General features: G+C 42.2%; 1 protein-coding gene across 2 annotated transcripts in view; it reads left to right on the forward strand.

Annotated features, from left to right (window-relative positions):
• Nucleotides 1–26,703, forward strand: part of ERC2 (ELKS/RAB6-interacting/CAST family member 2) — a 970,858-nt gene that overhangs the window by 763,186 nt on the left and 180,969 nt on the right. For both annotated transcript variants that reach the window (XR_003306672.2, XM_026446958.2), the window contains exon 17: nt 14,878–14,943. Coding sequence is in view for 1 of the 2 variants with exons in the window: in XM_026446958.2 (XP_026302743.1) it covers nt 14,878–14,904 (27 nt within the window). In the remaining variant the exon portion in view is untranslated. The remainder of the gene's footprint in view (nt 1–14,877; nt 14,944–26,703) is intronic.

Below are 26,703 nucleotides of genomic sequence, written 5' to 3' on the forward strand. Positions count from 1 at the left end.
TCCTAAAACTTTTCAGGTGGCTCTGTTTCCTTTTCACCTCCTGTCGCTAGCGTCCCAAAGAAGTTAAGATTTGAAGTTTCCAAGATGTTTTACCTGGAGTACAAGTCCTGGGGGAGCTGTTTATATAGAACACAGCATTAGAAGTTCTCCTGGGAGCTGTGCAGCGAGGCAGCCAGCACCAGGAGGCTCCCCAGCCCCTGAGCTTGACCTGATCTTTGTACCTGGAAGCTTTTGCCCTCAGAGATCCCAACACTGCTGAAGCTGTTCACACAGAAATAATCTAGATTTCTGAAGCCAAGTACAGACAGGGCATGATTTCATGTTTTAGCTGCCAAAATATGCTCTCAATTTGGAGATCTGAAATACGGAGAGAGGTGTTAATTTCTTGTCATTATCTTGTATATCTGTGTTTTGGTTTTGTTTTGGTTTTATTTATTCAATTATCACCCTTCATCATCACCACCACCACCACCACCACTATCACCTCCCCACCTTTGCCTGCTCCAGTAGACCTGGCATCCTGCTAACTAAAACAACTCATTCTCATCCCTGGTCCCTGCCCTTTTCTCCTTGGCCTTCTCTCAGATTGGGAGAGTATGAGGTTTTATTGGTGGGAGCCTGCAGTCCCCACTTTGGCCATTCATTCTGAGCCACACATACTAGAAGACCATCCTGAGTTCCCCCACTTAAACCCCAACAGAGAGAAAAACAGAGAGCACCATAAGAGTAGAAAGAAGGATTTGGAGCCAAGTCAGGAGAGTGGGTCACCCAGGGACCTGCTGAGATAACAAACCAGCTTGTCTCATCACAGAGACACATATGCTCATATGTTCTACTGGGAATGAAGCACCAGAGCACATCTTGTGAATGATATTTCTTACAAAAGCTAGGCTCCTGCTACTTTTCCAGAGAGCTGTGATTACAAACTAGGGTGTCTCGTCTATTTGGTTGACTCTCATGTTTGTCCACCGACACTAGAGGTTGTCATAGGGTGGTGTCCTTCCCAGAAGAGTTAGCATTCCTTGAAGAGTGTCTGGCTAAGGCATATTGTTGAGACCTTTGGCACATGCTTCTCACTACTACTGTTAGGAAGATGGTGATGGTCTTTCACTTTCACATCTACCATCTCAGTGAACACTCTAAGCAGCCGATGGACATAGAGGCAGTTAACCTCATTCCCTTCTCCAGATGAGAAAGCCGGGGCCTAGGAAGTGGGTGAATAGGCTAGAATCCTGTTCCGAGTTCCTAACCTAATTCCATGGCAGCCATGATATGGCACTTGGGGAACAGCATGATGGGCAGAACCCCTGTCTTCAAGGCATTTGCTATCTAGTCCTAGAATAAGAATCCAGGTCATCTGATGTCTTGTCCAATTCTTTTCTGGTTCATGTCAATCAGAACAAGACAGATAAAAGGTAGCTCCAACTTAATTAGGGGCCCATACCTTAGAAACTTATTCTGTAGTGGGGTTCACTGTGAAAGTAAAATACTCTTGACCAGAAGGGTATTTTTGTGGTTTTAAATTGAAGTCATCAAGTCAGTAAGGCTCCTTTGCTAGACTTTTCTAATTAGAGAAGGAGAGATTAAGCAAGGAACCCTAGTGTGAGAGTAGATTGGCACCAGTGTTGGAGATGGCTGTATCTCCTGAGCTGGATGCCCCTTTTGACTGGGCATCACAGGTCTAGTGGAATGATGCGTTCCCCTGTACTGAAGATTTCAGATTTGGTAATCAACAACTAGTATATCAGTATATGTACTGTTATCAATCTAAGTCCCAGAATAAAATCGTTATCAATGGATAATAGTTATCAATAGTTATCTTTCCCAATTGATTACCAACCCTACACTTAATTGCATAGCCTGCATACACTAATACATCTAGGGTACATATGAGTATATATTTCTTCTTAGGAGAAAAATGACAGCCATATGAAAGCATGAGAGTCCTAATAATGGGATGATGTGGATGAGATTTTAACTAAGTGTTCATAATGTACCCGTGTTAGCTGACCTGACTTAAAGGGGAAAGTTCTCTTCCAGGGATTCCTGATTCCCTTTCTGTGAATCTTCCAACACTGGACTTCCTGTGGCCCTAAAGACTTGACCAACAATGACTTATGGAAGAAGGGCTACAAAATGTTGATATTGCCTCTTGAGCTTTGTTGAGAGATCAGAACACATGAAAATGGAGAAATAGGAAAAATCAGTTGCCTTGTTACTTTTCCAGAAAAACTCATTTTTCCTTAGGTAATTCAATTTAAGTATTGCCAGGTACTTACATAATTATATTCTTTTTCCATTTCTTCCATGTTCCTTTCTTCTTCACTATGATTTTTCTTGCTCCTTAAGACAAACTGAATCCAAGTATTATAAGTCTAGACTAGCATTTCCCAAAGTAACTTTTAGAGCATTAGTCCCATGAGGAAAACCTTGAAACAAAGATTCTCTGGGCAAAGAATTTCGTGAAAGTGCTCCGTATTATAACTCTATCTTCGAGCTTCCTGGGGCAATTAGCAGATCAAAGGATCTAAAAAGTCATATAAGAAGGAAAGCTCTCCAATTTAATTTAATCCAGTATTTCCCAGACTTATTTGATTGTAGATTTCAGTAACATCTGTGCTCTGAGAAATATTATTCTCAGAGTATCAGGTGAAAAAAGAGACTACCCATTTTATAACATGACTGAACCAGTTTCCAGCAGTATTTTTTATCAGAAGGTGGGATTTTCAGGCAGCTTCTTGCTTTACACAACAGAAAATGGAAGTGCCTCTTCCATTCATTTCCTAGGATACCTTCTTAAAGGCACTGACATCTGAGAATGAGTGATCCCAAGAACCCAGTAGATCTAAACTAAGGGAGTCATTAAGGTTGAGGACCCAGGATATCAAGAATAGTCATAAATACACAGCTCTTCAGGAATTACTGAGGAGGTGGGAAGATTTGGAGAAGATGTAAGAGAAGTCAGTGCAGTGTGGCAGTTCAACAATCTAGCCCCCTACCTGAAAAAGAAACATTTAATAGCTGGTGGGCTGTGACCCCTAGGATGGTCACAGCCATTGAATATGTCCAAGTAGAATATCCAGACAAATCCCAATAATGTCTTGGGAAATCCTTCAAAGCAAGAAATGGCCACGGGGGCAGACAACAAATATTTCCCATGACACAAGCTGCTCATGTGTTTTGAGAAACAATGAAGTCCAAAGAGTAAATGAAACATGCTGGAGACACGTTAGAGATGTTTCTTAGGTTACCAAGATTGATTTCACAAAGCCAAGTAGAAATTCAGCTTTTCCTAAACATTCTCTGTACCTGTTGTCATCAGTCTCATCTGTCATTTTCTTCAAATAGTATCTCCTTCCCTGCCTTAAAACATATCAATGATATCAAGTCTTTCTACTTTCCTTTTTCTAGGCATCATACAAGTTTTACTGTCCCAGTACAAGTCATATTTTATTAAGCTCATTCCAGTGGCTCCCAGGTATATACTAACCTGGTGAATAAGAAAGCACAGCATTAGCATGAGGTCCACACTCCAGCCAACTTAAAATGTCAGGCACCATGCAGGCTACCCTTTGTGCATCTAGGACTCACATTTCTCTTCCTGGGTCTTGGATTGGGTGTTAGGTCTTCAAGGACCTGGATCTCACTGCTTGTTTGTGCAAAATCTACTTCTATTTGTTAAAGCACTTGCCACTCTAATTCTAGTTGGGAAGGGCCTAAATGACAAAGAACCTAAACATTTTGGGGCTGGTAACCTCAGAGTAGGCGGCCACTTTTGAAAGTGAAAAACTCACAAGAGAAAACTCTTCTCTCCTCTTCCTCCTTCATTGAATGGAAATACTCGCTCATAGGTGTTGGAGAGCTCAAGGGATTTTGACCACCTTTAAGACTTTCTGATCATATTTAAGTTTTAAATTTCATTTCACATTTTACTTACAGAAAACCTACTTTTAAATGAGGGCTCTGAGTTTAGGAGCATGGAGACATGATACTTATGCGATCAATTACAGAAAAATTTGGTTGAATTTCACATTTTATATTCAGATTCTTTGTCACATGTTCACACGTGTCTGGCCTTTACTAGGTACTCTGTAAATGTCTGTTGAATGAACTGCTCCTGTAGTAACTTCGGGAAATAGGAAGGGCAGATGGAAGTATCCTCATTGTGTAAATAAAGAAACTCAGAGGTTGTTAATGATCCAGAGTCACAAAACTGAAAATCAACAGGCCTCAGATGAAAGCCTAAGTCTCTGAGTACTGCACACTGGTGGCAAACCTCTTGGATACATCTAAGTAACCACGTGTATTTGTGATTGCACAACTATGATGGATCCACTTATTCTTGAGTGCAAATGTGCGTTTTCTCTTTCCCATTGAATTGTAGTAAATTTTATCCTATTTTGTTTATTTTCCAAAATTGAATTAAATGTCATCTTGGCTGGGCACAGTGGCTCACGCCTGTAATCCCAACACATTGGGAGGCTGAGGCAGTCAGATCACCTGAGGTCAGGAGTTCGAGACCAGCCTGGCCAACGTTCTGAAACTCCATCTCTACTAAAAATACAAAAATTAGCCGGGTGTGGTTGTGAGTGCCTGTAATCCCAGCTACTTAGGAGGCTGAGACAGGAGAATCACTTGAACCTGGGAGGTGGAGGTTGCAGTGAGCCGAGATCGTGCCATTGCACTCCAGCCTGGGCAACAAGAGCGAAACTTCATCTCAAAAAAAAGAAAAAAAAAAAAAAAAACAGAAAAAGAAAAAAATATCATCTCATCTGTTCTCTTTCCATTTGCTCCAGCTTTCATTGTCTTTATTTCCATTCTTCTGTTTTATGAATTTATTTCTTCCATTTCCCCCCATTTTCCCTGTTCCCCTTTACTCTTCTCTATTCCTGCTGTCCCTGTGCCAATTGCACACTCTCCTGGTTCCATGGAATCACCAGAATGAGATCCTCAAGTAGTGGAGAGACTGGCCCGGAGGGGAAGGGGAATTGCTCTGGATCACATGGGGTTCTTGGCAGTGGATTGCCAGGACTCACATTCCCTTGCTCACTCTCCCCTGAGCTTCTGAACATGCAAGGATCTGGAGCAAACCATGCCCCCAGAGCAGAAGAGAGGATGCTTTATTCTGCTAAGGGCTGCCGTCAGATCAGCCAGGGTGCTAGGGGTACTTTCAGAGAGCTACTTTTCTGTGGTAGAAGCTAGGTTTTCCCTTTTGCATTATGAACTTTAAGGTGTCTGTCCATTCTATGGATCTAGTCCTAGGAAATTGATTGTCCTAATCCTAAATATTATCCACTCTACTTGGTAATTTCCAGAATCTGTCTGTGGATATAAATAGTAATCCTTGGTGCTTTTTCTGCTGCTCCTGATGACTGTGTGGTCCCAGCATGTGTTGGCTCTCAGCCAAGGTGTGTGTTTGTACCATTGGACATATTTCAGAGCATTGAATGTTCACTTCCATTTTCTGCTGAAAATTCCCATAGAATTCTACTTGGGACACATGTTGTTTTGCCATAAGCCATCAAATTTCTTGGTTACTAAAGAACCCATGCCTAGATTTGGTCTTCTCTTCAAACTGGTGGTCACAGAACTGATACATAGATTGTATTTTAAGATATAGTAAAATGATCCCAGTGACCTATTTATAACGGTTGATAGGAATCTGCTTTTCCTTTCCGTTTATAGATTCTGGATTCTTGCATACAGGCAGATGCTTAGAGTACTGAACCTATACTCTGCTTCAGAGAGGCTGCAGCACTCACTGCCTTGGTTTTGAGATTTCTAGTCCCTAAACATGTTCCTTCTCCCCTCTTTCTACAGGCAAAAGAGCCATAAGGTAGAGTTGGCTCAGAAAAGAAAAGCAGGGCTTTTGCTGTCTCACCCTCCTACCCATGTCCCTTCTGCATACACCTGAGCCTTGGGTACTGCTCTCTGGTAGAATTAGTCAGCATCCTATAAGAGCATTCCTCAAAGAGGGGAATTTCCAGCCATCCCCGCAATTAGGCCCTCGTTGATGTTGTGGCTGGAGGCAGGTGACAACTCCAGGCCCATGTATTTCCTGGCCCTAGATCTTTTTTCATAAAACCCACCTGCTTTTGTCCTCCTTCTGCATTTTGTGTTTAGTCCACAAGAAGTTGGTGGGGCCTCACAGTCCACCAGAAGAATGAAGCAGTCACAGCAGCCCCTCCTGGGGCACCAGCTCAAGGCCGTGGGATCCCCTACTCCCACTGAGCCCCTCTCTGTGAATGCAGGGCGAGCTTTCGTGATTGATGCTCTGCTTCCCTCGCACTTTCACCAGCAGATTAGTCAAAGCGCAGCCCTTTGAACTCTGACAGACATGCAAGGGGTCCAACCTGCTCTGTTGCCCCCAGAAGATGAATTCTGTATATAAAGTTGTTATTCCTAGCTTTTGCTTAGGGAGGAATAAAAAGAATTTATTTTATGTTTTGAGGTTAACTGAATGTGGGATAAATGTATACATAGCATCCTGTGTGTATATATGTATGTATCACTCTATGTCAGATGAACTGAGGACTTTTCCACATATGGAAGAATTTCACAAGATCATGTTTAGCTAGAAACTTCTCTCCCTAACTTCCTCTGAGTGCATGTTTGAATATACATTATATATACATATATATGTATGTGCACACATAAATATATTTTCATGTTTCCTCCACTGAAGAAAAATTAACACCATATATCAGGCCTCACTGAAGTATAGCTGTGGAACATACAAAACACCAGGAATTTTTAGTTCCCCATGATAGTAACCTGATAAGAAAAGTTACATATTTTAGGCTTTTAATGTCAGTTTTCCAACCAAGCTCGTATGTCTAAAGCTTGCCCAGATAAGAGACAGTAGATTTTTTTTTTTTTTTTTTTTTTGCATTGCATATCTAATTTCATGGCCCAGTTCTTGGAAGAAGCCTTGAGTTTTGTTTCATGTAGGGATGAAGCCTTCAAATTCAATAACCCATGAAGAAACCTCTTATTGGTGCTGATGTGTATTGCATGGAAGAAGGGTTCAGAGATTTTGACCATTGCCACTCCTGGGCCAGTCCTCTCAGAACTGCAGCCAAGGATATCCTGGCATGCATTTTGAAATAGCTCTTGCGAGCCACTTGCCTCTTTCCCAATACTTCTTTTCTCACAAGTAGATTGGAGGATACTGTGTTTAAAACTCAGCAGGTTAAGAAATAGAAAGATATCACAGATGTCTCTTTTCTTTATCCCCCAGAGACTACTAAAAATCCCCCAAACTACTAAAAAGTGAGCCAGATGGCGTATGTGATTTCCCACCATTGGGAAATAAAAATGGCAGTTTATTTGTTTGCTTGTTTTTAAGAGCAGAAGCTGTAGAGTAACCCTGCAGTGGCTCTCTGTGAGGCCACAGGTAAAGAAGGAAATGGGGACAAATGTCTGAACTGTTGTTGTGGGAGGTATTTAACTGCCTCCTTCCTCTACCAGCAGTTACATGCTCACCCAACCATTAAGAGCCACAGGAGAGGAAGGGAGGCGGAGTTACGCAGCAGTTGGGAAGCTGGCTTTGCAGATGAGCAGGTTATTGTCAAAGCCCTTTAATCTGGGTGTGATGTTAATTCCCTGCATGTAAGCACATGAGGGCACGATTTAATAAGCCCTGCCAGGTAGGGTCTTCATGTATGGGAAAAATGCAGAGCTGCTTAATGCATCAGGATCCTCCTGTTAGAAAAGGATTTTTCCTTAAAGGAGGTTTGAGCCTATTGAAGATTTCATTCAGTCTTACTCTATTTGGGGTAGAGTGTTTTTTTCTTCTTTCTTTTACTGATTTGTCTAGGTTTTACACCTTGTTTGCAGTATTAGGGTTACATTAAGAGATTTGTTGCAGTATCCTTTGAGTCAACAGGGGTTTTTCAGACATAGCCTGCGCTCCCCAGCTTACAGATGCAATGCATCTTGGCAACATTGGAGGGTTGATCTCTTTTCAACTTGCTGCTTTAATCCAGTCAAATTTGTCTAAGAGGCAGCACTTCAGCTCCCCCATTGAGAGGGGGTGGCCAGCCTTGAAATGTCAGGAAGCAGGGAAATCCATTTTATATTGCTAAACACCATTGCCCCTCTTTTTTTCTATAACTGAGGTAATAGGGATCATGTTTGACTTAAGACACTGCAGGCACTTGCAGCACTCCAAAGATAAGGGACCAGCAGAGGAAAGGGAGTAGGAAACATCCTTTAAACATACCCTGCACACACTCACAATGTCTTTATTGCAGGAAACCACCTTACAGACCAATAGCATTTGAAAAATTCTGATTTGGGCATCCATCTACTAATGATCTTAATAGTGTCAATTTTGAACAGCCCAGAGATTCTAAAATATTTAAGAATCATTTTGTACACCATCAGATCCTTTTTAGACACACCATTTTGCCTTCAGCCTTAGTTTAATATCAAATAATTTGTTTTACTAGTAATGAGCTATCAACACTACCAACAGGAATGATATGCCTAGTTATATTGGTCTAAGTCTGTAACATCCACAAAGTGGTTTAATTTACATTCTCGAGTGTAATTTGCACAGCAAACCTATGAAGCGTCAGGACCAGGACATGGTAGTCCCATTTTCTTTTCTTTCTTTTTTTTTTTTTTTTGAGATGGAGTTTCGCTCTTGTTGTCCAGACTGGAGTGAGTGCAATGGTATGATCTCAGCTCACCACAACCTCCATCTCCTGGGTTCAAGCAACTCTCCTGCCTCAGCCTCCTCTCATTGTCTTTTTTAAGCAGCTGAGGAAATGAAGAGTCAAAAGGAAATTTGATTGCCTACTATGAAGGAACCAGAGTCATGTTAAAAACACAATTTTCACTGTGTTTAACAAAGCCAAATGTTAATGACTGATCGATGAAGGAGCAAAAATAAAGCCTGTCTTCACTCCCACCCTTTTTTGTGGTTATCTGGCAATGGTTCTGCTTTTAGCAAATGTTGACTTTAAGCTCCCAAACAATATTGTTGGCCAACATAGAAGCGTCCAGCATTTTCTTTCTTTCTTTTTTTTCTTGAGACGGAGTCTCAGTCTGTCGCCCAGGCTGGAGTGCAGTGGCCGGATCTCAGCTCACTGCAAGCTCTGCCTCCTGGGTTCACGTCATTCTCGTGCCTCAGCCTCCCAAGTAGCTGGGACTACAGGCGCCCACTACCTCGCCCGGCTAGTTTTTTTTTGTATTTTTTTTAGTAGAGACAGGGTTTCACCATGTTAGCCAGGATGGTCTCGATCTCCTGACCTCGTGATCTGCCCGTCTTGGCCTCCCAAAGTGCTGGGATTACAGGCTTGAGCCACCGCGCCCAGCCGTGTCCAGCATTTTCATCTTCAGCTGGGTATCTGCTGTCCTCGAGCTGAGTGAACTGGCACAGTGCACCAAAGACTAGTTTGTCACAGCTACTTTTGCTTGAAGGAAATAGAAAACTAGTTTCTTCAATTTGCCCTATAATGATGATGCAAAAAAAAAAAAAAATTGAGGAAGCGCTCAAAGGTGCTATATTAGAAGTGAAGGAAAAGGTCGCCCAAACTTCTATAACATTCTCGATGGCTTGGCAAAGTGGTCTCAGGTGGGTGCCCTGCCTCAGCGCATCCTTGTGAGGTGAGCTTGCTGAGAAGAACCAACCCAGGCTGCACAGGATCTCCGGTCTGTGCCTCTCCCTTGAGAGACACCCCAGTGTGTCTTTTAAAATATGGACACCTACTGCATTCCCCCTCAACCAATGAAGTTCCACTTTGACCATTTGCGGGTAGAAGAATAAACCAGAGATGTGGCTAGTGTGGTGGAAGACGGGAAGAGGCATTCTGAGACATGAATCAACACAATCTTGGCAATCGTAAGGAACTCTGGGAATCCGGAAAGCATATTCCTTCAGAGGAATCCAGTCATTCAAAACAGTGAGAACTGAGCCTTCCATAATTACTCATTTAGAAATATCTAAGTTCCCACATCTGAGAATCATGGCACAGTATGAAGGAAGTAAAGGTGCTGCCTTTCCCCTCAGAGATCTTAAATGTGTTGGGGTGCTGCTGACATGTCCACGTAAATAGCTTCCACTTGCATGTGAAGACCCCTTTCTTCCAAGAGCCAGAGGGATCCAACTAAGTTGTAGCTTCTAGTTCCAACCAGGGTCTTCAACAGTTGGAAAGAAGGCAGGACGAAGTTCAATGTACTCTAGAGCTGAGCTAAGCAGAACCAACAAATGTCTTTTGGGGTCAAAGTGAGCTCTTCTTTTTGTGGCTTCTCGGCTCATATGGTGGAGTCAGAAGGGTGTACTTTTGTGGTTAGACAGACTGGAATTTGACCCCGGCCCCCCAGTTCCTGGCCAGGTATCCTTTGGTGAGCTACCTGACCTCCCTCCCTGAGCCTTCCTTTCCACATCTGCACAAAGAGCCTCCTGACACCTGTGTCACGGGGCATTTGTGAGCCTTGGAGAGGAAACACAGAAGCCATCAGCACTCTTTCTAACCTGGAAGAGGTGCAAATACACACTGGCTCTTTTCTAGGCCAGCTCAGAAATAAGCTAATGTTTATTTTTAAAAGAACAGGAAGCAGATTTCTGAACCTGGCTAGGACTTTCCTGTTTGGCAGGGCGGGGTGGGTGGGGGGGAGATCTTACCTGCAAATGGGCCCCAGAGGTTATAATAAATACAAGTCATGTAAGAGTTTATAGCCATACCTGACCCCATCACCAGAACAGAGACATTCATCCATGGACTAAGCATTCCAGGAAGCAGGAGAGATGAAAGACAGAATGAATGGTCTCCAGAGAGAAGGTTTGGACTTGACCCTAGCAGAAAACCTACTAGTGCCCTGATGAGGCTCGGTGCCCCACTTTTCCAGGCTCATGCCTAAGCCTATTGTTTTCCTTTACACACGTGTCTGTTTTTCCCGGCTCTGGCCAAGCCTGCAGTTGGAAATGCTAACAGGATCTGCTTTGGTTGAGCCCAGGCTCAGGGCACATCATAAATTCCACACTGTGATCTTGCTTTCGTGACTTGTGCAGTCAAACTTTGCAAAGTCCTGGGGCTTGAAGTTTCAGAAGTTTTAGAGAAGTGACGAATGAAGTAAGGGTGGAGGCGAGTCTGAAGACTGCCCACACCAGACCTAATTATAACCAGGATCATCTCCTTGCACCCCTTCCAGCAAGGAAGCCAGGTGGACCTTCCTGGCAGAGACCTCGGCTGAGTTCTCACAAAGGCAGCAGGCTATTTGGAAATGATACATCCCTGGTTCTACTCTTTTTCCTTTCTAGGACAGGTGTGACTGTAAGATCCCCATTAGGAAATTAATTCTTTGATTTCAAGAAAAAAAGCCAGCTATCCACTCTAAGAGAATTTCAGGTGTTCAAAAAAAAAAAAAAAAAAATCCAGTGGTGGCCTCAGGTTTGCCTGCTGGCTGTACCTAATACTTCAAAATAGTGACCAATTAAAGGTTTACACTGGGCCATTTATCATGTCAGATTATAGAGTTTTTTCTCAGAGCCTCTTTGCTGGAGCTAATAAATGCCCCCAAACAACAACAAGTCTCTTGTCTTGTCAACGATGACTCAGTCCCTTTGCCTTTAGATCTTGTCACCAACATAGCTGCTGCGAGCAGCCCATAGGTAAGGAATTTTATTTTATCTCAATATTTAGATAATCCCATTAGGGCACAGCATCTGGGACTACAGGATTTCCATCAAGACCCCTTGTCCGTCACATCATCCCTGGAACTGTAGATGTGTCCTGAGGTTATTTGATAGTTAAACCTCCTCCCCTTCAGCATTTGCTGTGTTTTGTGGTCGCTGTGCTCTCTGGGCTTCAGTCCACCTTGGATGTTCCCATCCCCAGATGAACAAAAGCATGCAGATGACTGATGGACTAGAGTCTTTCTTCCCATCCAGTTATTTTGGCAACTTGTGGCAGAACAATCACTCACAAAGGACACACAAGGGATCAAACACCAAGCAGCATTCAGAACAGCCACTGCAAAGTAGATTTGGAAACAGAAAAACAAGGAAACACTCTCCTGGGCCTGATAGATGCATTTTATAACTCCAAGTATTTCTCAACAACTTAGCATGAAGTTAGAGATCAAGTGATACTTGGCTGTTTCTTATTTTGGGGTCCCCAAATTTACATTTCTGTGCAGTAAGTTTGCTGAACAAATTAATATTTGCATACAGAGATGCAGGCAGCACAGCAGTGAAACAGCTGCATGTGTTTGGAAAGACTTGGAGCTCCCGCACTGATTAGCTCCTGCATTTTTGTTTTTTATTCCCCAAACGGACACTCACTCTGACCCAGATCATTTGGCGATGAGGGTCAATTCATGTTTAAGCTTTGAAGATTAGAGAGACCAGAAAGGGCCACCACTTCTCTATTTTCTTTTAAAATCTTTAAACTTTAAAAAACTAAAAACTTTTAAAAATGCATAATATTCTGAGTTCATGAAAGGAACTTATCCACATTTCTGCCACATTAAATGTTAGCAAAGTTTACATTGGACTGTCATATTTCTTTACTTTATTCACTAGCATACAAGATGTCGATCTGAACATCTGGTTTTTAATAACCCTCGACATCTGGGAGCTCCTTTGTATTCCTATGGTGGACGAGGAACAGTAGTAGTGATATTGGCAGTGTATATTTTCAAACTACAACTCCTGTCTGTTTCAATCATAATTAATTACCACTTTTTAATATATTTAATTTGCTAAAAGTGATTTGCATTAGACCACATTTCACTGTTAAGAAAATAGCAGTAGGTTTTGGTGGCGGTGGCTTTTCTTTTTGCTTACTTCCTTCTCTTTTAAAAATTAAAACCTGATAGGAATGGATTTGGAACAAAATGAATGTACATATGATGTTGGGTTTTAAATGTGAAATGAAATAAACTGCTCTGCAAGGAAAGTTATTTTATAGCTATTTAAGAAGAAGTCAGCAGTGGCTGTAGGCTGTGTTTTAGAGAAAGCCTCCTATTTTGTTTTGTGACTTTGGCAAATCATAGCATCTTTCTATGCTTGGAGTTTTTCTACAGCAGCAATTTTGGGGGTCAAGAATCTTACGATGAAAGCTAGGGCCTCCATCCAGAGACATATATTTGCACACATACTCAACAACATTCTTCATTGAATTTCAAGGGGTTGCTAGGCCCCTTGAAACCCATTTATGAATGCCCTAGGGTCTTATGCTGTAAACTTTCCTCCTTTATGAAGATGAAAAGGAACATCAAATTTGCTTTTCTTCAGGGACAGAGAGGAAGTTAAATGAATGTAAAAATACATTTTTCCTAAGTCACATAGGGAAAAGGGAAGTTTCTTGCCAAGAGCAATTATTAGACTGTTTAATAATAAATAAACACAGATAATTTTTACATAAGAAGGCCCAGCTAAAATGATCAATGTATTTTATTGTTTGCCAGAATATTCCTACCTAAGCTGTCAAGTGAAAATTTATACTGAGTCATCCAGTTCAGACTCTGTGCAAATCATTCCATTGACTCAAGTCAGTCAGGGATTCATAAGCTTTGTGGGCCATGGATCCCTTTGGCAATATGATGAACTCTTTGGATCTCTTCTCAGAATAATTTTTTCAATGCATAAAATAAAATACCTAGAAATACAAAGGTAATAAACTGTATTGAAAGTCAGTTGAAAAAAAATCTTTGAGTAGATAAAAATGACTAGACCTACTGGCCAGATTAGGTGGAACTATATGAAACTGCTATTTTTCTAGGTAAAAATGGCCAAATATTGGCATTTTCGTGTGATTCAACCTAATAGTATAACAACTTAACCAATAAGGAGTCAAATAATGAGAAAATATTCCAAGTTTTTTTTTCCTCCTATTCCTGATTTTCAAAACAAGAAGCAAATCATGGCAAAATCTGACTTCATTGGAGATCTATTAAAAGGCACAGCTCTCAAATTATGCGTGACACCAGGGTATGTTTCAATCCTTGCAGTAAACTGTGAGAATTGTTCAAAACAGGGACTTTGCTACAGGGCTATACCTCTGTCTTCAAAGATTCCATTTGCCTGCATATTAGCCACTTTACTAAGTGAGGAAAGTCACCAGAGCTATTTTGGAAATACTTTTCCACAAGAATTCCAAGCAAAGAAGTTTCAGTTTATCCGCAGTCGAACACAATTTTAAGTTAAACAAAACTTTCTTTCTATAAGCATTCTACTGAATTGAAAGTTTACCTCTCTTTTCTTTGAAACTTATTTGATTGCAAATGTATAATCATGCCACGCAACTGTATAAGCATACCATCGCAAGTGCATCCTCTTTCATGCTAAGAGCAACGTAGAATCTGTCAACTAAGAAGATGCATGTTTGAGCCTTTGTGGAATAACCAATATGAATTATCGCCTGCTGAAAAAGTTTGTTCCACCCAAGTAGATGGAGTTGTGTGTGTGTGTTTTTTAAAAATTCTTCTTCAGCCTTTATTGATACTTTAAGCTTAAGAGAAATTAAGGGTATTTGATTACTATAATTACTTCTCTGCTTACTTAAAAGGTTTAATCTACTCCTTAGGCATATGCAATTCAGATTGCATGCTTTCCAAAAAAATAACCATCTGCTAATGTAGACTAATTTTAATCTTCTAATCCAATCTTGACACAGAGTCAGAGCTGGGTGGGTGGAATGTTTTTGTGTGTGGGTTGCCATAGATACAAAACTTGGTTATGTATTTGACAAGTCGGTGATGTGGAACTTAAGTTACTATGGATTTTTTTCTTCAGTCTTGAAGATTAAAAAACAAAGTGAAGATTAGTGTGCCTTTCCAGTGCATCTCGGTGTAACTAACCTTCTCTTCTTTCATTCTGGTGCTCCCCTCCTCTCTGTGCACCTCCCCACCTCGGGCCGGCCGCAGGATGACGAGGAGGGCATATGGGCATAGCCGGGCCTGTAAACCAAAGTTCCAGTTTTGTTTTGAGGGGTGAGAAACCATCTTTTATATCATTTTTCTTAAAAAATTGCATTCTAGTGTTGTATTGTGTGCGTGCTCAATTGTGCTCGCTGATGTTTGTGAATTGTGCCCTGTGTTTGCTACTGTGTTCTGTGAGCGCAGAATGTCCGCGTGCCCTGACCCTTCCCAAGAGCCCCCTCCATCCTACCTCACCTCCCCACCCCACAACCACATTACTGCTCTGCCTTGTTGGGGCTGGGTTTAGCACGATTCAAATGTTTCTACGTTATTTAAGATGTAAACTATGCCCTTACTAGGATTTATACACACTTTTTAAGGCATGATTGTGGACTCAGAAATTGTTGCAATTCTCCAGTCGTGGTTTTCAGCCGACTACTTGCTTTTACCAGATATGCCAGTGTGGTGTGACTCTCACGTCCTTCTGGTTGTGTCAAATGTTTGGCAAGGAATAAGGAAAATAAAACTATGTATCTTCATGGAGCTGAAACTATCATCTCTAAGAAGCCCGTTTAATGGATTGTGCTATCTCTTCTATGGCAGTTCTGAAGAAAACACAAGGATCAAGGCATAGTAATGGTGAATGGGTAACTGTAACTCTTTAAATGAATTAGAATAGAAATATTCGTATTAGCAGGTCTTATTAGTGACATTTTATCTGTTGCTTTTTAAAAATTATACTTCTATGAGGCTTTGCATTAGAAATTGCACACATTGTGTTTATCAGAGGGTTTTGTACTTTTAAAAGCTGATCTTTAGCTATTAAGAACTCACCCTTTATTTACGTCCTATCTGCATTACAATTGAATAATGATACATGTAATTACCACATGGTTATAAATGGAACATTGAAGTCTAGAAACTTTTGCTGCTGGGAATTATACCTCTCCTGTACACTGCAGGCTGTTGAACACCAAGTCACAAACTCCCTGGAGTTGAATATACATATGGTTACATGGAATACGGTATTAAACTTGATAACATTGCATATGACATTTTATTTGGAACAAGGAACGTAGATTGTGTGCCATGGTGATTTTTTCTGATCAGAAAGTATTCAATGTATAGTTCTTTATTCTGAGACAAGCATGAAATGACATAGTGCTGGAGAATCAACAGGTGTGGGACAATTCTTTGGGATAACTTAGCATTTATGTCTTTTCCCAAGTCTTGCCTTCAAATAGCATGGCAGGTGGTGCTTCAGGTGAAGTTTAACCTAGAGCTGGTACGTTTTGCCTGTGGGTGAGTTTCATTGTTGTGTTTTACTTCTCACTTGGACCTGTTATACGTCCCACTAATGGGGTCAGTTTGCTGTTTTTGGTACTGAGGGGGAAGTTCACAGGATGGTGGTTTTCAGATATAACATCTTTCTACATAGTAAAGATGTAATGCCTTCTGGATCCATTTGCTGCCAGTAAAACCTGCTTCATGTTAATACAGGAGTATCTCATCTCTTCTCCCTTTTCTTGGCAAAGGGGAAGATGGCACTGGAATTAACACTTCCAGATGAAAAGTCATTCAATAGGAAAGCTTGTCAGTATGAGGAAGTGGGGAAATCAGAGAAGTTCTGGATGTTCTATGGGAGCAACTCTCTCCCTATCTATGGAAAACATCAAGAGAAATGTCACGTTTACTCACAAAGAAAAGCTAATAAAAGTGGAAATTGACCTAAACTAATACGAAATGAGAAGAAAGCGTTTTACAGCATTAAAAAGCAAACACGTGAAGCCTGCCTGAAACATGCACGGGCTAGGTAGGTAAAGGAAAGTTCTAAAAGTTTGGCAGTTGTCTTGAAAAGTATAGCTCCTACTTGGGGCTCTTCTGTGAAGCTACTTCCGCCATCGTGAGTATCAGGGCGCTAGGCTGCACTTGTGTGTCCTCCTGAATAGTAAAGATTTTTTATTGCTCTTTCACAAGATTCATGACACCCTGAGATATGAACAGTGTTGTTATCCTCAGGATGCAATCGGCTCCAAGACCCATAGGAAATCTTGCTTTGCTTAAGGCAAATGCAGACAATCGTATTAAGCCCTATCCCCTTTATTTCTTCATGAATTTCCCCAAATGCCATGGACACCATAAAATAAATGTTTTTAGTAATTTAGTCAATATATAATCCGACTTTAGTATGCTATAATAAATTTCATATGCTTCAGAGGAAAACTACTTATCTTTCTTTATGACTCCTTTAAACAAGTTTGCTTAGATATCCTCAGGCTTTTAAAACCATGTCTTTAAGGATTTAAATAATGAGATACTGGGGGAACCTTCTGTTTTTGAGCAGCCGTTGCATGTTTTGAGTTGCATTACAATCCATGAGGCCTTAGGAGACATTAAATTTATAACTAAAGATGGATAATAGTGGTACATTAAAAATTAACGGTTTTCAATGTTTTGATTTATGGCCCCTATAAAAGAAACATTACAAGATGTTATTTTACTAGACAACAGTAATATGCTCATAATAGCATCCGAAGGCTCTGACTTGAATCTGGAGTTTTGGTGCTGAAATGAATCATAATTTAGAAAAAGTCACTCTAAAAATTACAGCAAATTGGAATTAGCATAACAACCCTGTCAGCTCCTCCCTTTTTTGCCACTTCTGGAGGTTAAGTCCAGACATGATTTATTTGTCTCACTATGGTCATTCAAGAGTGATATTTTCCGAGCACACAGTGGACCAGGGAAAGTTTACTTTTCTAAAGAGTTTTGACAGCCCCCAGAGCTAGCCTTTCCCCTTTTAAACCTCACACCCAGGCCTGGATTTGTCAGCGTGTGGCCTGTGCAGTCCACAGGCCATACACTTAGAAGGGCTTCACTCTTATGTTAAAACTCTGCTGTCACTGTCTTGAAATTCCTAACGTTTTTCAAAGAAGGGGACTCACATGTTCATTTGCCCTCAGTGCCAGTAATTATGTAATCTATGCTGCCTACACCAACCATATATTCCTATATTCTGCTTTTCAATTCTCTTTATACTCCCCCTCCCTGTTGGATCATCCACACTCTTGTTTTCTTATGCCTAAGATTTACCTGTGGCCAGCCTCATTGTTCTGGGTTTCTTCTAAGACTCCATGCGATCACATTTCCAGCAAGTTGTTGCCCTCATAGGTATCCCGGGCAATGCGTATTCAACCACTGTCCTCTCACCACCAATCCCCCAAACCCCACATGCACACATACTTTCAATTGTGAAAATGTGCTCTTGGAGGCCTCACTCTATTCCCTATCTTGCCTTGCAAAATGCAGGAAAAGCAGCTCCTCAATTCTCCATAACTTTCCTTCAGGAAAATCCACTTAACGTAGGTATCATTTGTGTCAACAAATACTTCTTCATTTACATCGAATGAAGGTGCTTTCCTCGGATCCCCCAAGAGGCATTCGGGTTTGTGAACATCAATGAGGTGGGCAATGGCCGAGCAAATCGAGGCACCTTGTAAGATTTAGTGCCACATCTGCCTTGTTTGAGCTCTTACTGTGAACTCTTGTAATTCAGCAAAGATAGAACACAAGTTTTTATTTCTTAAACCACTAGAAAGGAATTAGTCTTTTTTGATTGAAAACATATACAAATTTTTAGGACCCGATTCGTAAAAATACAGATGTGGCATTAACAAGTTTTGGCATGAGGCTGTGATGCTAGTAGACGCAGCCTGTTCAAAATGAAGAATTGTAGCTCTCTGCCACCAGCACATGGACAATGTTATGGTGAGTAAAAATATGAATCCCAGAACATTTACACATGAGGAAGGGGTGTTTTACAAATAAAAGTGCTGGATGGCCCAGTGGGACTCCCTGCCATGCCTCCCCTCTGGAAGAATGAAAGGAGGAGGAAGGAGATGTTTTATTTTGGCTAGGAAGTTCCTGTCTGATTTGCCTTCTTTTAGCAGACAGAGTCTGGACACTGGGCCTGTGCTTGTCCTGGGACTACAGAAATTTAATGGTGGCAAAAAGAAAGTCAAGGAAAGAGCTCTGAGCTCTACACAAAGCAGAGGTTTCTATACAAAGTGGTGGTTTCTATGCAAAGTGCAGGTTTTCTTTTACACCTCCTGTACAGGGGTGCCTCCTGGTGCTTTTAATGCAATTTAGATTTTGTATAACTGAGGATCTGATATATCTCTTTCTTGTGCCATTGGCTACTAAGACTTTCATTTATTCATTCTTTCATTTATTATTCACTCATTTGTCCATTCTTTCACCGAACGGTTCTCAGTTAGATGCTAGGAAATCAATGACGAATAAGATTGCCATGGTTGCTGCCCTGTGGATCTTGCCATCCAGTCAAGGGACAGAACATAAATAATTAGACATCTCAATAGAAACCTTGTCCATTTTGGTTATGGCTTTGATGGAAACCAGAAAGATACTGAGATTAACATGAGGGACCTACTTAAAAAAGGATGTTCAGCAAGCATCTCTCCAAGGAAGTAAGTTTTAAGCCAAGTCTTAAAAGGGGAGAGTCAGGAGGTATCCACGCCAAGGCGTGCATTTGGGAGGTGGTCCCAGGAGGCATGCAAAAGCTGGAGGTGGGAAGGAGTTTATAAGCTGAAGAAGCTTGAAGACCATGACTCTGGGTAGAGCACAAAACAGTGAGATGAGGATGGAGAAGAAGGAAGGGGCCAGAAAATGTAGGGCCTTTTAGGGCGAGGTAGAGAGTTTAGATTTTTAGCCTAAGAAAACTGAACAGACATCAGAGGAGTTAAAGCAGGGACGTGACATGATTTGATTTATGTTGTCGAACAACCCTGGCTCCTGTGTAGAGGATGAATTGTCATGGCAGGAAGAGCAGAAGTAGAGGCTGTTCCATGATCTGTGAGAGAATTGATAGCACTGACCCAGGGCAGCAGTAGTGGAGATGCAGAGAAGTGGATAAATTGGAGATAAGACTAGGAAGTGAACCCAGGAGGACTTGGATGGGGAGGTAAGATAAAGAACAAAATTGAGAATGCCTCCAGATTTCTACCTTGGGTGTCAAAGCTGGAGCAGGCCATTGGTGGTGGTGGGGGGGAGGCACTGAGAGGGAACTCAGAGTTCTGGTTTCCCCAGATGTCCAGTCGGTCTGGCCAAGAGAAAGGCAGGCTTTTGAAATAGGCTGTTTTCCATGTTCCTGCCTATCAGCGGCGGAATCTCTGGCCTCTTACTGCAGTAATGTGCAGGCTGACAAGTTTAAAGCATGGCTGAAGTCTAACTTCAAGAGTGGGTGACTCCTCCAACTCTTGAAGAAAAGGAGATTGCAAAGCAAAATCAGTAGTTACAGAATTAGAGACACGTAAGGGGTAGCGATCTGTGGAAAAACAAAAACCCCAGAGTTGCAGGAGGTTGAAAGGGACCTAGGGACTCTAAGGTCCTAGAGAGGAGGGAGTTGCCGTCGGCTCTTGCAGTTCCCCCTGAGATCTCCAGGGATCAAGGATTCTGTGGGTTAAGGGGTACAGCATGAGGTTTTGATTGCTTTTGATAATTGACTTCCCATCTTGAAATTCTACGTATGTTATTTTTCTGCAGAAGAAGCTTTCAATAATCTCTTTTCAGGAGTTAATATGAGAACTAACCAGAAGTAGCTACGAGATGTTTTAGAACCACGAAGACAATGTCTCTGCCTACTTCCAATTGCAAAATCGATTCCTGGGCAAAGTAAGATGTTTTTGCTTTATCTCTGTCCCCACTTCTTCCTTTTATTTTGCTCTTCTACTCCTCTGGAAGGTGTCTGTATATTTATGTCTTCTATTCAGGCTTACAAAGCTGCCGTTCAGAGCTTCAACTTGAATATCCTATTCACAGTCTTTGCAATTAGTAATTTATTCAAAAAATATTTCTTCATCTTAGTACTGGAGATGTACTGGATATACGTCTCAGTACTGGAGTCAAGGTAGTGAACAAAGTGTGATTCCTACCCTGGAGGAGCTTAGTGTAGTACTCAGATTCTCAAGCTGGCGTCCATAAACCTTGGAGGCTCTGCAAATCCCCAGATGTGGTTAATAGACTTCAATGTGGATGTGTGTACATCGCCGTAAAGAGAGTATTTATGTTCCTTAGCAGATAGTGGGGCCAGTGACTCAGAAAAAGTGAAGAAGACCCTCATCTACGGGAGACTGGGTAACATTGTGGTGGGGTGGCTAACAGCGTGGTCTCTGGATTCAGATAGACCTAGGTTTGGATGACCTTGGGTAAGTCACCTTCCATCTCTCCCCTCCATTTTCTCTTTGAGGAAGGTTGTGACACCCCCAGGGCTATGATGAGCTGAGTAAGATGCCAAGCCATGCCTGGTGCATGGTGAGTATTCAACCCTAGGTAGAATATCAGTATATCACTATTATGTTACTTCTGGGCTCAGGAAAGTGTACTGTATCTGTAAACAGAGGAAAGTGGTTGATACTGGGGTTGTTGAATTTGGGAGGTAAAAGAAAAGGCAGAAGAAAGGCAATCTATTCCTATGGCCATAGCTACACCTAGGCCATCTACACATATTCTAACAAGCCTTACTTAAAGCGTATTTACCCTATAAACATACCCTCTCCAGTTACCTTTGATTTTTTTAACACTTGGGTATAGCAAAGGAAAGGTTGATTATTGGAGGGTATGAATTAGTCCATGTTTGTAGCAAAGGGTTTCTTTCAACTAAAACAAAAATCTAATGAGTAACATGAAAGCCAATGAATATTTAACAAATAATTAATTGTGAGCTAATGAATTGGAAGAGAGAAAAGGATAATAATATCTCAGTCCACCTCTTTCTGCTCTCAAGGGTGAAGGACTTGGGGGCCGAGGTAGAAGCTTTTAAGCAGATTGAAGGGCAGTAAATAAGTTCCTGTGGGTTTTTCTGGAGCTCATAAGGGTTACCTGGCAAAGCAATGCATGTTGGCTTAGATACGGCCACACTCTTAGGACTTGAAATCTGGCTGAGAAATCATAAACAAACAGTGGTGATAAATTACCATGGGCCAGAGGCGGGAGGCGTCTAGCAGAGTGTTACTGCATTACATTACATCCTTCCTGTGCCAGGGCTGGCGCACAGGGAGCACGCTGGCTCTCCCACCCCTTTGTCATTTGCTTTAGAGTATGCTGTTGGTCTGGTCTTGTTTAACCTCTTTATTAATGATCTGTAAAGGGGAGAAAAGAGCATATGAAGGAAAGTCACAGATGACACTAATTTGGAAGGTGTTGGAAACACTAGCGAGGTCAGAGAAATCACACAAATGGCCTGAAGAAGGTTAGGAACATGGAGGGAAAATAACAAATCTTGGAGAAGTCCAGACACTCGCATCTGGTGAAAATTAATCTGAGACACAGATACCAATGGGTGGGAGGGATATGAAAAGCTGAATGCTAAAATAACAATAATAACAACAATAATAAGCTCAGTGAACATCAGCAAAACCAGCCAGCCTGAAAGTCTGCCATGGGTGAGAGTAGGGAGAGAGGTGCCTGTGGCAGTTAGCACTGTCAGTGTTAGCAGGTGCCAGAGTGACATGCATGATCTTATGTGACAATCCTGCCCATCAATTGTCTTACACCTGGGACATCACAATATGATTCATGCTTTATCTCAGAGGATCACCCAAATTATCAGAAAGATGGAAAGAAAGGCTGGGCACAGTGGCTCACACCTGTAATCCCACCACTTTGGGAGGCTGAGGCGGGTAGATCACTTGAGGTCAGGAGTTCATGACCAGCCTGAATGGCAAAACCCTGTCTCTACTAAAAATGCAAAAAATTAGTTGGGCATGGTGGCACATGCCTATAATCCCAGCTACCTGGGAAGCTGAGGCAGGAGAATTGCTTGAACCTGGGAGGCAGAGATTGCAGTGAGTGGAGATCGCACCATTACAATCCAGTCTGGATGACAAGAGCGAAACTGTCAAAAAAAAAAAAAGAGAGAGAGAGAGAAAGAAAGAAAGACAGGGTTTTTAAACAATGCAGGGCATCATTTAATGTTGGAGGCAGAACCAAAGCTTCTAAAAGAATTATTAATAACACTTGAAAATGGCCATAATGGTACTTTCAGAGAGACCATAAGGTATTCCTCTAGAATATGTAATGTGGGGTTGACCAGGCTCACAGGTTTCATTCTGAGACTTGTAGACTGAGAATATACACTTCTCAGAGGCCTCTTTGGGGAGCCATCCAATTGGTGGGCAATGTAATGCTCTGGGTCAGAATTGTCTTGTTGGTTTAGGGAAAGCAACTCCAGCCCCACCTCTTTCCAACCATCTCCACAGCCCCAACCAACGGGGAAAACCAAGACAACATCTAAAATCAGAGCACGTATTATGGCCACCACTGGGCATATCAATCAGAATGGCTAAATTCCTTTCTGCTATTGGAGCATCCATTGGCTGGAGGTCATTAGCCTTACCAAAAAGTACCTTAACTGTATCCTCAGGCCTCCCCCATATATTCCTTCTCCAGAGTCACATGATCCCTATAGGAAAATTGCTAGTCCACCACCTGGTGGCTACCTGGTGTTCTTATGAAACTGGTACTGCATCCCTCATTGTGCCTTCCCCGTGAACGTGTTTATCAGAGACTTTGAGATAGGAATGTATTCTGAGAATATACATGCCCTCTAACTTTGTTTTCTGGGAAATACAATGTAAATGCTGAGAACAACAGCACACAGCAACTGAGAACTTCTACTGTGCCAGGTCAGGATCTAAGCTGCTCGTATGTTCGGTCTTGAGTGGAGAAAGACTGGGACGTCAGGCCCCCATCTCTCTGACGCAAATCCTGCACTTGTAAACACAGGTCCACACATGCCTTGCAGCTTACAGGGTTGCTCCCGTGGTGACAAAATCACTGAGATGCGGAGCCTTTATAAGGAGACTCCTTGACATTTCTTTCAGCCTAAGGGTCAGCGTTTGCAACCCCACTGTGTGCCCTCCTGCTGTGCACCTTAATAAATCAGGTCCCTTCTTTTAGGTTTGTGTGGGTGGTTGAAGAGCAAGGGCAGCTTTAGAATCCGCCAGTCCCCAAACATTTCCTTAGTTCCTCAGTCACTGTGTATATGCAGAGTGGTAGAAACAGAGCCCCTGGAAGTTTGAAGAAGAAAGATTGTTATAATCTCTTTGAGAGAAGATTTTCAGTTAAACTTATTAGATCCAGAATAAAAAGGCAGACTCCCATATATGATGAAGACCCCTCACTATACATTGTATCTTTGTCCATCAGAGGGCAAACATAGGATGAGGCCCTGAAATAATAATCGCAGATTGCTTTCACTGGGAAACCTGAGCTTCTTACAGCCAACAATTCATTTTCCCCATGTATTACTTTTATGTTCACTTTAGAAAACTTAGGAAGTTTAATAAGGATATCAGGAAAAAAATTTTCTCAAAATCCTCATTCAGAGAAAGCATCATTTTTAACCTTTCAGTATTTATCTTGCCATATTTTTCCTATGCAGATGGTCTTGTAAATATGTGCTTGATGGAGCTGAGAATCTGACTTTGCATAATCTTTGGTGCAGAATGGTTGGGTAGTATCCAGGCTCTAGAACCTCACAGACCAAGTTCAAATACTGGTTCCACCACTCCCACCTGATGAATTAAGTCTTTAAAGGTGGTGTTATCATTTACTCTGCATTACATGACTGTTTTTCACATCTGTTTATAATTTTGAGATATGCTGTGCATCAGGAAGTCGGGAGGTCAGGGGCAGGCTAGAGTGGCCAAGCACTCTAGAGCCCCTGGAATGCAGAGGCTGGGAAGAGTACACTGTTGCCCAGTGGGTTTGTCCTTGGCAGTGGTACACGAGGCTTCATTGTTCCCTGCTCAGGTGTCAGAGGAGTGCCTCTGATTGCCCTGAGTCAGTGAGTGATGGAATTAGCAACCCTGCTGATCCCCCAGCCTCCATTCTTCTTTCTGTGCACCTTGATCTCTGAAGTCGCTATGTTATTTGAAAGGAGTTTCTGTACAAATACCTCTACTTAAAAAAAAAAAAAAAAAAAAAACACCTCTGTGATTAAAAAGGGAGTCTCCCCATTGGCCATGACACTGGATCATAAACAGATTCAGTGTGTGGGACTCTGGCTGCTGTTGTTTTGTGTTGGGTTTGTGGTTTTATTTATTTTTTTGTACTTGTCTCCCCTGGTCCTGGGGCACTAGCTTGGGAGCATGATAAAAATCATGTTATTAAAGAAACCTTTCTGCTCCTTTTTTTTTTTTTTGAGACGGAGTCTTGCTCTGTCACCAGGCTGGAGTGCAGTGGCACAATCTCAGCTCACTGCAAGCTCCATCTCCCAGATTCAAGTGATTCTTCTGCCTCAGCGTCCAGAGTAGCTGGGACTACAGGCATGCGCCACCACACCCAGCTAGTTTTTGTATTTTTAATAGAGACAGGGTTTCACCATGTTGGCCAAGATGGTCTCGATCTCTTGACCTTGTGATCCGCCTGCCTCGGCCTCCCAAAGTGCTGGGATTACAGGTATGAGCCATGGCGTCTGGCCTCTGCTCCTCTTTGTCCGAAGGCAGGTGACACACTGGGAAACTCACAGCCAGCCTGTTTCCTTCTCAGAGAGGAAGGGCTTGCAGAGCTAACAGTGTTTCCCCCAGCTGATCTGAAACATGATTCAGGCTTAGTACAACTGGCCACTGAAAAGAATTGTCCTTCCCTCTCATGGTGTGTGGAATGAGAAAGGGAGAATGAGGAAGTCTTCTAGAGCCAAAGAGTAATCTTTATCCCGCATTACACAATGGGCTTGGGACACAGGGAAATCTGATATGTCAGATAAGGAGGTGATGATATGTGAGGGTGCCAGCTGAGATGTACCAGATGAATTTTCTCCATGTTATTATTTTTAAAAATTATGAATGCACCAACATGTTAATGGAGCCTGGACCATTGAGCCATTTCCTCATGTGAGGGCCTTACTCCAGGCAAGAGACTCCTACCCGCCGACGCCTGCAGGAGCTTTGTGTAGCTGGGTTGCCTTTCCATGGCAGGGACTGGGGACAGGGAAGGATGGACTCTGGCATTTGCATCTCTGTCGGTCACTGCTGGGCCGTCAACACAGTGGCTCTCTGCCTAGTTCACTCATCTTGGGGAAAACACCTTAAAGTTCCAAGAGCTGCCACTGCCATTTCTTCTACTTCTGTCTCACTCACGTAGCACCCTTGCCAGTTTAGAGAAAATGCCCTATGTCCCTGATTTTCATCTGATCTCCCATCAGCTCTATGAGGATGGCAGACAGGTGACACCATGCCTATTTTATAGAGTAACAAAAGGAGGTTTGTCCAGGGCTATACAGATGAGACACAGGGGAACTAGTATGTGAACTTCAAACACGTGACTCTTGGCTAGCTACTCCTTCCACTGTAGTAGTAATTCCCTAAAGTGTTCCTCAGTGCACTGATGGTGTTGGATATTAAGAGACAATTTTTTTTTTTTTTTTGAAATAGGGTCCTCTGTCACCCAGGCTAGAGTGCAGTGGTGTGATCATGGCTCTCCGCAGTCTCAGACTTGTGGGTTCAAGTGAGATCCTGCACCTCGGCCTCCTATGTAGCTAGGGTGCCTGGCTATTTGTGTGGGGGTGGGGGGCCTAGAGATGGTGTCTTGCTATGTTGCCCAGGCTGGTCTCAAACTTCTGGGTTCAGATGATCCACCTCAGCTCCCAAGGTGCTGGGATTATAGGAATGAGCTACTCGACCTGGCCACTATTTTTAAAAAATAGTCGTATAAGGAGTAAGGAAAGGATCCAGTTTCAGCTTTCTACTTATGGCTAGCCAATTTTCCCAGCACCATTTATTAAATAGGGAATCCTTTCCCCATTTCTTGTTT

The sequence above is a fragment of the Piliocolobus tephrosceles genome, chromosome 2, assembly GCF_002776525.5.
Source record: "Piliocolobus tephrosceles isolate RC106 chromosome 2, ASM277652v3, whole genome shotgun sequence".
NCBI lineage: Eukaryota > Metazoa > Chordata > Mammalia > Primates > Cercopithecidae > Piliocolobus > Piliocolobus tephrosceles.